Source organism: Melozone crissalis, unplaced genomic scaffold (genome assembly GCF_028551555.1).
Source record: "Melozone crissalis strain CALT ecotype California unplaced genomic scaffold, PUWL_Pcris_2 ptg000056l_1, whole genome shotgun sequence".
Taxonomy (NCBI): Eukaryota; Metazoa; Chordata; class Aves; order Passeriformes; family Passerellidae; genus Melozone; species Melozone crissalis.
The window spans coordinates 10,262,039-10,274,228 of record NW_026535834.1 but is presented as its reverse complement, the minus strand read 5'-3'; the positions used below and the strand labels follow the sequence as shown (position 1 = coordinate 10,274,228).

The window sequence follows — 12,190 nt, the reverse complement described above, 5'->3', positions numbered from 1 at the left end:
CCCTGAGGAGCTGGGCAGGGGCTGCAGAATCCCTGAGGAGCTGGGCAGGGGCTGCAGAATCCCTGAGGAGCTGGGCAGGGGCTGCAGAATCCCTGAGGAGCTGGGCAGGGGCTGCAGAATCCCTGAGGGAGCCGGGCAGGGGCTGCAGAATCCCTGAGGAGCCGGGCAGGGGCTGCAGAATCCCTGAGGAGCTGGGCAGGGGCTGCAGAATCCCTGAGGGAGCCGGGCAGGGGCTGCAGAATCCCTGAGGAGCTGGGCAGGGGCTGCAGAATCCCTGAGGAGCTGGGCAGGGGCTCAGCCTGGAGCAAAGGAGGCTCAGGGGCCCTTGTGGCTCTGCACAGCTCCTGCCAGGAGGGCACAGGGACTGGAGGAGAAGGAACAGCCTCAGGCTGGGCCAGGAGAGGCTTAAATTGGATATCAGGGAAAATTCCTTCATGGAAAGGGGGCTCAGGCCTTGGCACTGCGCAGGGAGGTTTGGAGTGCCCATTCCTGAGGGATTTCAAGCCATATGGAGGTGGCACTTGGGGCTATGGGGCAGTGGTGGCATTGGGGAATAGGGATGGGATACAGACCGGGATTTCTTTCCTACCAAGAGATTGCAGTCAAAAAGTCCTCAGGGAAAACAAGCAAAGCAGAATTCTACCATGGCTTTGGGCACCTGAAAGGAGTGGCCCTGGGGACCCTGCAGCTTTGGTGGAAAAATTTTCCAGTCCTTCCCTTGAGTCAACACATTCCTTATTCCCATCTGGATGCCACCCACATTCCATCATGATCCTACAAGACTCTTGGAAAATTAGTTTGAGATCTTAAAATCCTAGAGGAGCGTGAAGCACTTGGGATTGTATTTTTCTTCCCATCAGAGCCTAGATTTAATATATTAATTAGCAAAAGTCTCATTCCCTGCTCGTTAAGACTTCATGGGAGAGGTTCCTGCAGATCCCGGCAGTTTTGAGCTAAGCCCTGCTTAATTATTAACATGTTGGACAAGATCTTCTGCAAATAAGTTTAAAATTTACACAAAGGCTTAAAGTTAAGTCTGAGGGAGGGAGCAGGGTCTGCTCCTTGCCTGATGGCTCCACCTTGCAGCAGGAAAAATGGGAAACCCGACCTAATTCCTTAGGTAGGGAATAATTTGGGATGTGTTATTAAAAACAAGAATATGTTGTCACAGAAAATATGGATTTGTTGGGGTTTGGGAGAACATGATGGAGTAGGGATATGTGGGACTGTGGGAACAGGGTGGTTTTACTGGGATGTGCCAACTCTCCAGCCCAGTCTCCTTCCTGGATGTTTGCAGGGATTTGGTGCCCATGGAAAAGTGGAAGAACAAAGTGTGACTTTGACATTTCCAGCCTGGGACACCCCTGTGTCAGAGTTTGTATTCCCAGTCACGCCTGAGTGTCCCGAGAATTTGGGGAGAACCAAGATCCTCTTGGGCTCTCCCCATTTCTCTGTGCAATGATTCTGTGATTCCTGGATCTCTGTGGGGAAGAACTTCCTTCTTTTTGGTTTCCATCTGCCCTAAAAAACATGCAAATAACTCAAGAACCACAAGGAAGGCTCTGGGGAGACCTTAGAGAACCTTCCAGAGCCTGAAGGGGCATCAGGAGAGCCGGAGAGGGACTGGGGACAAGGGATGGGGGAACAGGACGCAGGGAATGGCTTGAAGGGGAAGGAGGGTGGATTTAGGTGGGATATTGGGAACTGGGAATTCCTGGCTGGGCTGGAGTTGCCAGAGCAGCTGTGGCTGCCCCTGGATCCCTGGAGGTGTCCTAGGCCAGGTTGGACATTGGAGCTTGGAGCAGCCTGGGATGGTGGGAGGTGTCCCTGCCCTTCCATGATTTCCCAAGGCATCTCCAACACCTCCTGAGCTGCTCCACCACAGCTGGATCTGAACTTCAACCCATGAATATTTTCCTTTGGATGAACTCTCTGGGGCAATGAGAAAGGTGAGCTGGAGCTGTGATTTTCCTTCCTTTATCCTTGTTGGAACAAGAGCAATCCCTAATTACACCTTCAGGTTGTTCCTGTTACCCATGGGCTGCAACTGGAAGTAAAATACTTCAAATTCAATTTTCAACTGGAAGCAAAATACTTCAAGTTTAATTTTCAACTGGAAGCAAAATACTTCAAATTTAATTTTCAACTGGGAGTAAAATACTTCAAATCTACTTTTCAACTGGAAGTAAAATACTTCAAATTTACTTCTGAACTGTGAGGGACAACCGATGCAAGAACTGTTCTTCATGGCATGGAAGATAAAATAATAAATAATTAAAATACTTACGGAGATGTGGATTCACCGGAGCTGGAAAACATAGGGAAAATAAAATTATTACAAAGAAAACATTCTAATTCAATATTCAGATTATCCTAAATTTCCCCTTGCTGCATATTGAAATTCATCTACTTTATTCCTTAAAAGGCTGGAAGAGAATGAAATCCAAACCTTCACAATGTCCACAACATCCTCAGCATGGGAATGGCTTCCCAGGTTAATCCAGAGGAATCTGTGCAAAGCTAAAACCTGGGAATGGGATTGAAGGAGGGATCATTCTGTGGCTCTGTTTGCAGAAGGAGAAATTTGAGGAGGGATGATTTAGGAAAAGGCCCTTCTGCTACAGCCCCACACACGTGGGAAGCAGAAGGAGGCTGAGATCGGGGCTGGAATTTAATTTTATCCACAGAAAATCCAAAATTAAATTTTATCCCCAATTAACGGGGACATCTGACAATGCCAGAGCATCACTCCAGGTTTTCCTGCTGCCCTTCCTTGCTTTAAACCCAGCCTAAAATTCAGCAAAATCCCAAATTCAATCTGGATTTTCCACACCAGCTCTGAATCAGCACCACTTTACCTGAAACACGAGCAGTGATTTGCTCCAGTGTCATCTCCCCGAGAAACCCAATCTTTACATCTTTTACCTACAAATTACCTCTGATTCTCCAAAAAAACCTCAATTTTACAGGATCCCTGAGTGATTGAACCTGGAATTAGCTGCACTCGCTGGCAGCTGCATTGACTGAGGCTTGATTTGTAACTAAATGCAGGGCTTTGGATGGAAAATCTCATCAGGTGTCACCTCGAGTCACACGGTTTGGATTGTTCCCAGCAGAGCAAAACCAACGCTCTGTGTCACACCCAGGCACAAAAGCAGACAAGAAAACGAAGGTGGTTAAGCTGAATTTATTCAGCATCATAAACCTGGGGAAAAAAGCCCTCCAAAACAACCAGAAAAAAAACCCACAAAAATCCCACTTTTGCAGCAGCACAGCTGCAGGACAAAGTGTAAAGGAGGTTGAGGGATCCTGGAGCAGTTTGGGATGGGAATGGGATGGGTTTAGGGGAAGTTTTTTACCATTTTGGTGAGAATTTTGTGGCAGGAAGATGGTGATTAACAAGGAATTATGGAAGCGTCACATTTAGGGATTCTTCAACCTCCTCTTTAAGGTCCTTCTTGCTCATTCATTGCAATTTTTACAGCAGAAAAAAAAAACCCCAAAAAAAGAAATTCAATTATTCATAAAATAAACACCCCAAAAAAGGTATTTGGATGGATTTAACAGAGCATTGAATTTCTGGGAATATGGGAAACAGGATGTATGGGTATTGTGGTTTTCTTTTATATGTAAGTGGATTAATCTTTGTCAGAGTGACCTTTTAGAGGGAAATTTATAGAGCCCTTCCATTATTCCTTATATAAATTTATAGATTATATAATCTTCCAAAGGACTACAAACAGTCGCTGTTTTTTCAAAGACAATAATTCACATTAAAATCAAAACTGCTCATTCTGGGGGAAAAACCAACTTTGTCTGCAGATTTTTCTTCAAAGCTCATCCTTCAAAAAAAGAATCAACTCTAAATTTGCCATTTGATGAAGCTGGCATTAATTTATTCCAATTTTTCCTTATTTCCCACAAAAAAATTGGATGGGATTTTGGGGTTTGGCTGTTCAGAATTGTTTTGTTTGGCTGATTTTGTTGTTATGAGAGGTGAAGATTTTCCTCTCTCCCCATTTCTCCCCTTCATTTTGGGATGATCACACTCATGACGTGGGAAATTCATAAAGCCTTTCCATTATTTGTTATATAAATTTATAGATTTTATAATCTTGCATAGGAGCACAGTCACTTTTTTTAAAGACAATAATTCACATTAAAATAAAAACTGTTTGTCCTGGGGAAAAAAAAACCTTTGTAGATTTTCTTCAAAACTCATCAAGGATCAACTTGAAATCTCCAATTTCATGAAGTTGGCATTAATTTATTCCAATTTTTCTTTATTTCCCACAAAAAAACGGATGTGATTTTGGGGTTTGGCTGTTCAGAATTATTTTGGTTGGGCATTTTTGTTGTTATGAGAGGTTGTGATTTTCCTCTCTTCCCATTTCTCCCCTTCCTTTTGGGATGACCACGCTCATGACGTGGGAAATATATAAAGCCCTTCCATTATTTCCTATGTAAATATATAGATTTTATAATCTTGCATAGTAGCACAAACAGTCACTGAGTTTTTTTAAAGACAATAATTCACATTAAAATAAAATGAATTCTGCTCATTCTGGGGGGAAAAGCCTTTGTAAATTTTTCTTCAAAAGTCACCAAGAATCAACCTGAAATCTCCAATTTCATGAAGTTGGCATTAATTTATTCCAACGTTTCCTTATTTCCCACAAAAAATTGGATGGGATTTTGGCTGTTCAGAATTTTTTTGTTGTTACGAGAGGTCATCATTCTCCTTTCTCTCCATTTCTCCCCCTTCCTTTTGATGACCACTCTCATGACCATGCTCATGACATTATCCCAAGGCTGGGAACAGCGGTGCCATTCCAGGTGACCCGGAACATTCCCAACCTCCTTTTCCTTGGGTTTGGGGTCCTCACCGCTGTATTTGATGACCCGGATGGTGGAGTCCCCCTCCCCAAACCGGGTGATGGGCGTCAGGCGGACCTCGTAGGCCTCGGGCTTGATGAGCTCCGTCAGGTTGTAGGTGATCAATTCCCCCTTCTGGATGTTCCCGTTCACCGTGATCTCCTGCTCCCACCAGCGCTGCTGGCCGGCCTGCAATCCAAAAAACCCAAAAGTCAGACATTTGGGGATTTGGTTTCACCTTAGAAAGCAGAGCAGACCTGGGAAACCTTCAAAATTCCAGAAGAATCAACAAGGAATACAACACAGAATTCAACAAGGGATGAACTTGAACTGTCGCACCATGGAGTGTTTCTGTAACAAACCACACCAAAAATTGGGAATATTTGTTCCAGAGGCCACTCCTTCCATGTCAGCTGCCCATCCTCTCCCCACAGAAATCAAACATCACTTGGATGGATTTTGGGGCAGGAAAAGTGTGTGGGAGTAGAAACTGGGCAACCTTCAAAATTCAAGAAGAATTAGAGAATGAACAAGGAGGAATGATCTTCCTGAGTTATCCCACTGTGGAGAATTTGTGTAACAAACCACACCAGAAATTTGAAATATTTCTTCCAGAGATCTGATGGCCCACTTGGATGTGTTTTGGGGTAGGAGTTCCCCCAGTTCCTGAGGATTTTGGATATTCAGCAGGCAGGGACCACGGCCAAGGACCAAGAGCCAGATTGTGGTGACCCAGAAACACCCAGTGGGTTTTTTGGCATTTTTAAAATTTTAAATCCTCATTTTTAAAAAAAAAATCTCTGTTTTACACTTAAAATTGGCTTCTCAAAATCTGAAATAGCTTTCCTTTTGAAAGGAAAAACAATCTTTCTTTTCAAAATTGTTGTCCAGCCCGGAATCCAAAGGATTCAAAGGCCAGAGATTTTGGGATTCATCTTCACTTTAGAAAGCAGAGCAGACCTGGGCAACCTTCAAAATTTGAGAAGAATTAGAGATGCAACAAGGAATGAACTTCCTGTGTTGTCCCACTGTGGAGAATTTCTGTAACAAACCACACCAAAAAATTGGGAATGTTTCTTGCAGAGGTCCAATGGCCCTTGGATGTGTTTTGGGGCAGGAGTTCCCCCAATTCCTGAGGATTTGGGATGCTCATCAGGCATGGACTACACAGCCAAGCAGCAAGGGCCAGTTTGTGGTGATAAAGTTTTAAAAAATAAATAAAATTAGGATTTTAAGGCCAAGTTTTATGTCATTATGTTAATGATATCTGTGAACACTGTAGGACAAATATTAAAATATTCCCTATTCCACCTCATCTTTGGATAAGGAACCGCAGAAACAGAGATTTCCCAAAGAATTTCAATAATTAACAAGGAAAATTTCCAATTACCCAAAACAGACATGAATTCCTATTAAATTCAGCCTCTGCTTTGAATTCTTGCCCTTCTTTCCAGAAGCAATAAAATCTCCATCATTTTCTCCTTTCAGAAAGGAAAACAATTATATTTTTCCTTTCAGTATTATCCCTCCAAAACCAGGGTTGGGTATTGATATTTCTCCATAGGAAACAACACAGATTTTGATTTTTTTTTTCCCCTCGCAATCAACACCAGCTCTAGTCTAATCCTTATTTTTCACCATGGAAACCAGAGGAAAAAAAATCCAAAACAACAGAAAATTTTCTCTCTGTTGGATGGAAAATAACCCTGATTTTCCAGCTCTGCTGTGGAATAAATAAATATATTAAAATAAATAAATAAATAAATAAACAAAGCTACAGATATATAGATTATACAAAAATAAAACATACAAATAAAAATAAAAACAAATATAAAAATATGCAATAAATGTATCAATACATCAAAATACAAATATATAAAAGTAAATACATAAATAATAAATATATAAATATATTGATGTAAATAAAGAAATTCAGGATCTGCCACACCCAGCTTTGGTTTTCCCACTTGTAAAACCAACCCAGCATTAGAAATGGAGCCATAATCCCAGAAGCTGCTTCCTAAACTTTGGAAACATCAACAACCTGGGATGAAAAATATGAAAATAATTGAAAATAAATGGAGCTCAGGATGCCCTAAAAGTAGGATTTAATTCCTACAATGCCTTGGGGTGCTGGAAACTCCCAGCACTGAGCTAATTTCAAGCTGGAAGCAACCAAGACTGTTTCCCTTGGAGATCTGGGAATCACCTTGGCTCCCCAGGATGGGAAAGAGTCAAATCCTCATCACCACTTCCCAAAATTCCCTGTTCAGCCCATCCCTAACGTTGAGCCTGTGCTTTTTTCCAAGAAAAAAACCAAGATTGAGGCTCCCAAGAGAAAATCCACAAGGAACAACCATGAAACACAACGCTGTACCTCAATCCCTGTGTCCAGAGCTGGAATATCCATTAGAACCAGGATTTGGTTGGAAAAGGAATTTTTGAAAGGAAGAAAGTCTCATAATCAAAGCCCATTTTCTCACAAAGATAAGGATGAAAATCAGGTGGGGAATAACCTCTGGCCAAGCTGGAATTACAGTTTTCCAACAGTGAGGAATTGACTTTGACCAAGCTGGAATAGCAATTTTCCAGTGGTTTGGGAATATTTATGAAGCTCTGAGGAAAAATGGAAGCAATCCTGGAGCATTTTTTCCGTTATCCTGTAATTAATTAAGCAGAGAATATCCACACTCTGGCAACTTGGAGCACTGAAAGTTTGTCTGGGACAGGACTCCTTGTTTCCTTGGAATGTTTAGGAATCTTTGTTCCCAAGGGAGACAGAAAAGAAAAAGGGGCTGTAAATGGGGCAGATTTTCATTCCAGAAGGTTGGAACCACCCTGGTGTTTTTTATTGTATTTATGTGGTACTCTTTTATTTTATGGGGTGTTTTTTTCTTTTATTTACACCAATAAAAGGAGGTTTATTCCATGGTTTTTGTCGGAAAACTCTATTCTCTTAAAGTCTTGGAATTCTGGATTTCCTGAGGAGTTGATCCTCTGGGATGATTAAAGATTGATTCCTTGTGTGCTCAGATATGTTCATAAAAAATAAACAGCTCCTCACTCTGTTGTTCATGGCCTATTGATTCTCAGCAGAAATTCCTTCACTGACTCCTCTAGCTGGACAAAATATCTTTAATTAATGACAACCTTAATTGAAGACAAAAAAATTAAAGATTAAGTCAACTAATCCATTGGATACTCCATAAAAAACTGTGGCAGTGTTTACAGTCATTTCTTTGCCATTTATAACCACACAGATTGATTTTCCTGAAAAAATAAGAGATTTCTTTGGAAGTTTTATAACTAAAATTGGGCTGCTCAGTTCATGGACAAATATTCCATTTGCACATCACAGAGGGAAAATTCCTAGGGAGTATTTGTGTTATTCCTGCTTTTCTTTCATGATTCTGACTGGAATAAATTCAGAGTTAACCAGGTGAGAATATGAAATTAAGGAGTGGCTCTTGTGTCATTCCCAAGGATGGATTTGGAATGATTCAGTGACAAATATCTGGGATTCAGGCAAGCTGTAAAGGATGGTCTGTTCTTGCTGGCAGAGAATCAGGGAATCCTGGAATATCCTGAGTGGGAAGGCATCCCAAGGATCATCCAGTGCAGCTCCTGTACCTGCCCAGACCCCCAGCGATCCCACCCTGGCCATCCCTGAGGGTGTTGTGCTCTCTCCTGGAGCTCTGGCAGCCTCAGGCCGTGCCCATTCCCTGGGCAGCTTTTCCAGTGCTGATTCCACCCTCTGGGGGAAGAACCTTTCCTAAAATCCACCCTGAACATTCCCTGTCCATTTCCTGGGTCCTGTCCCTGTCCCAGGGAATGGAAATTGGAGCGGCCCTCAGGAGGATGTTGAAGACCACAGCAAGGTCTCCCCTCAGTCTCCTCTTCTCCAGCTGCACCATCCCAGTGCCCTCAGCTGATCCTCACACAATTCCCCTCATTTTCCCTCATTTATCTCCTTAATTAATATTTTCACAAGCAGCAGAACCCCAAACCCTGGCTGTGTTTCCGTGTGGAGCTGGTCCTGCCTCCCTGCTCTCCTACAGAGGAGGTTCCCAGCTCCTGTGGATCCAACAGGGACCAACAGCTCCAACCCAGCCCAGATTGGGCAGGTGAGCCTTGGCTTGAGCCAGGGACAAACTGATCCAAAAGTGTCCCAAGTGGGAGTTGGGCTCTGCTTCTAGGGAACAGCAACAGGACAGGGGGAAATTCAGACATTCCAAGGGAGGTTTAGGATGGATTTCAGGGAAAGGTTCCTCCTCCAAAGGGTGGAATCAGCACTGGAACAGCTCCCCAGGGAATGGGCACAGCCCCAAGGCTGCCAGAGCTCCAGGAGCTGCCAGGGATGCCTAGGGTGGGATTGCTGGGGGTCTGGGCAGGGAAGGAGTTGGGCTGGATGATCCTTGGGATGCCTCCAACTCAGGATATTCCATGATGATATTCCAGCTGCATGATAAAGCTCTTTCCCTGCCTTTTCTGCTCTAAAGCCCATTCAACAGTGGGCACAGTCTTTCCCAATTAAACCATTCCTAATCCAGGAGAACAATCCTGGGCATGTAATCGAATTTCTTCTTGCAGGATTATATCAACAATCCTCCTGGACTTGCTCCTCCCATTCATTTTTATTATTTCATTACTTTACAACATTTATCATGTATGTAATTGGCTTTGTGAGACACATCCATTAAAAAAATCTCTTTCCCCCCCTTTTTTTAGAAATTAAAACTCTCAAGTCTTTAAGAATAAGGAATCTGAAGCCCAAGGAATGCAGAATGTGTTAAATACAGATTTTATGGGCTACAAATTGACAGCTGAGAAATTCAGGTGTCAGAAACAGCTGGTCCTGAGCCAGATTTATTGTCTGAGATCTGAGGATGAAAGGCATGGGAACACTTCAGGGAAAGTTGAAAAGTTGAGGAAGCCACAGAGCCAACAATGAAATCCTCTTGAAATGTGGAAAACAGCTCTGGGATTGAAGGCAGAGTGGGAAATGGTCACTGAGAGAGGGATCCTTTTATCAGAGTGAAATCCAACTCCAGCACCAAGATCTGCTAGAATCTGGAGAATTAGGATAGAAACCACTCTGCCTCCTGGATTTCCATCCCAAGGGATGATAATAAATGATTTTGGAAGTTCTGGGTTAGAATATTTCAGTCCATTTGGTAAATAAATGGGAATTTGGGGGATTGCAGAGCTGGGATGGGGATGGTGTTTCCTTGCTTTGAACAACTTCAAACCCAGAGAGAGAGAGAGTTTGGATAAAGGCCTGGAGAGCCAGGACAAGGAGAATGGCTTCAGACTGTGAGAAAGTAGGGATAGATAGGATATTGGGAAGGAATTCCAGGCTAGGAGAGTAGGAGAGGGGCTGGGCTGGGATTGAGCAGCTGTGGCTGCCCCTGGATCCCTGGCAGTGCCCAAGGCCAGGCTGGACACTGGGGCTTGGAGCAGCCTGGGACGGTGGGAGGTGTCCCTGCCATTGAAGGGATGGGATGGGATGGGATTTGGGCTCCCAAGCCACAACATTTTGGGAATCTGGGATTCTTTAATAAGAAACAAAATAGATGTACCCCCACTCCCTTTATCCATAGCCATTTATCCAAGGCTGTGGGATCTGTGCCATGGGCAGAAAATTCCCGTCTCTGTTTTCAGGCAGTGACTGCTCAGCCTTCCCAGGAACCTTTCCCAGGATATTTGAACCCACCTGTCCCTGCCCACTGCTGAGTGACAACAGAAGTCAAAAATCCACTCAAATCCAAAGGGTGACCAGGAGGAAGCACCAGAGCCGTGCCCTGCTCGGGGCTGTTTGAAGAGATCCTCATTCCCAACCCACAGACACCGCAGGCTCCTGGGGCTGGGAATAAAGGAAAGGTGGGAGCTTGAATCTTTTATGTAACAAGCTGGAACAAGCTGCTCTCTGGTTTACAGGGACCAGCTGAATTTTTATGACTCCTTCACAGCGGAACCGCTCCTTTTCTAGGTCACCGTGGCTGCGGGGACGCGGCTGTCACCCGCTGTCACCTGCTGAGAGCAGCCACCGCGGAGATCAGAGCTGCACGCCCTTCCTGGCTGCTCTGGAAAAGTCTCCCTGGTTCCATTTGCTTTCATCCTGCTGACAGGAAATATCAGAGCCAGAGGCGCCCACCTGGCCCTGCTCGGATGCTGGGAGTCACTAAACGTTGGAAGAAATGCGAATGTGGCTTTGGGGAAAGGCAAAGTGTGGGAAGGGAACATCTCCATGTGTTGCCAGAGGGAGCCAGAGGTGGTAGGAGCAGCTGCAGGAATGGAGCCGCTCCAGAATCTCCAGGTGAAACTCCTGGAAAAGCACAAGGATATATCTTCCTGGTTCCATTTGCTTTCATCCTGTTGACAGGAAATATCAGAGAGCTGGGGGCACCTGCTTGAATGCTGCGAGTCACTAAACATTGTCGTTTATTGGGAAGAAATGGGAACGTGGCTTTGGGGACAGGCAAAGTGTGGGAAGGGAACATCTCCATGTGTTGCCAGAGGTGGTTGGAGAACCTGCAGGAATGGAGCTGCTCTGGGATCTCCAGCTGAAACTCTTGGGAAAGCACAAGGATATTCACAGCTGTTCCAAACTGAACTCCGTGAGGCAGGAGCTGGAAGGGGAGGTCCAAAAGTGGTTTTGTCTGGGTAGATAAACTTCCAGGAATAGAGAAACCCTCTGAGGGACATTTGGGACCATTTTTTACATGCTTGGAAAACATTTTCTTGGAACTTCAGCCCAGGGAAGTGCTGGAGTTGCCATCCTGGAAGTGTGGATGTGGCACTTGGGGACGCGGATTGGATTTGCTGGTCTGAGAGAGCTTTTCCAACCTAAATATTCCATGATTGAAGACTTAATAAAATCAATTTCTGGAGTGTAAAGGCTGGCCAGGGAATACACACAGGGATGCTTGGAAAAGGAAAAAAACCTGGATGAACCTGGGTCACTGATTTCAAAGCCATATCAAAAAATGCATCATCGAAATGCAAAAATGCATCCATGAAATGCATTACTGTTGGAATATTCTTCAGAGGGCTCTTAAGGAGATGGAAAAATGTCCCTTCTGTGCAGGAATGTCTTGGCACACCTTGGCACATTCCCAAGGAAGCTGAGGCTGACCCGATCCAGGCAGTTCCCCTGATGGGACACCGAGGTTGTCTCCATCCTTCAGCTCCAGATGATGGGCTGTGCTCAGCAGTGCCCCGAGGAATGGAAATGCCCTGTGCTCCACACTCCATTTTCCATCAATGCTCCACTCAGGAGGATTTGGAACCTCCTGAGCTGCTCTAGGATCCCGAG

General features: G+C 44.3%; 1 protein-coding gene across 1 annotated transcript in view; it reads right to left on the bottom strand.

Annotated features, from left to right (window-relative positions):
* MDGA2 (MAM domain containing glycosylphosphatidylinositol anchor 2) overlaps positions 1–12,190 on the bottom strand; it is a 216,407-nt gene that overhangs the window by 21,763 nt on the left and 182,454 nt on the right. The window contains exons 11-12 of the mRNA XM_054286873.1: positions 4,887–5,064; positions 2,288–2,308 (exon numbers count right to left, since the gene is read on the bottom strand). Coding sequence (XP_054142848.1) covers positions 2,288–2,308; positions 4,887–5,064 — 199 coding nt within the window. The remainder of the gene's footprint in view (positions 1–2,287; positions 2,309–4,886; positions 5,065–12,190) is intronic.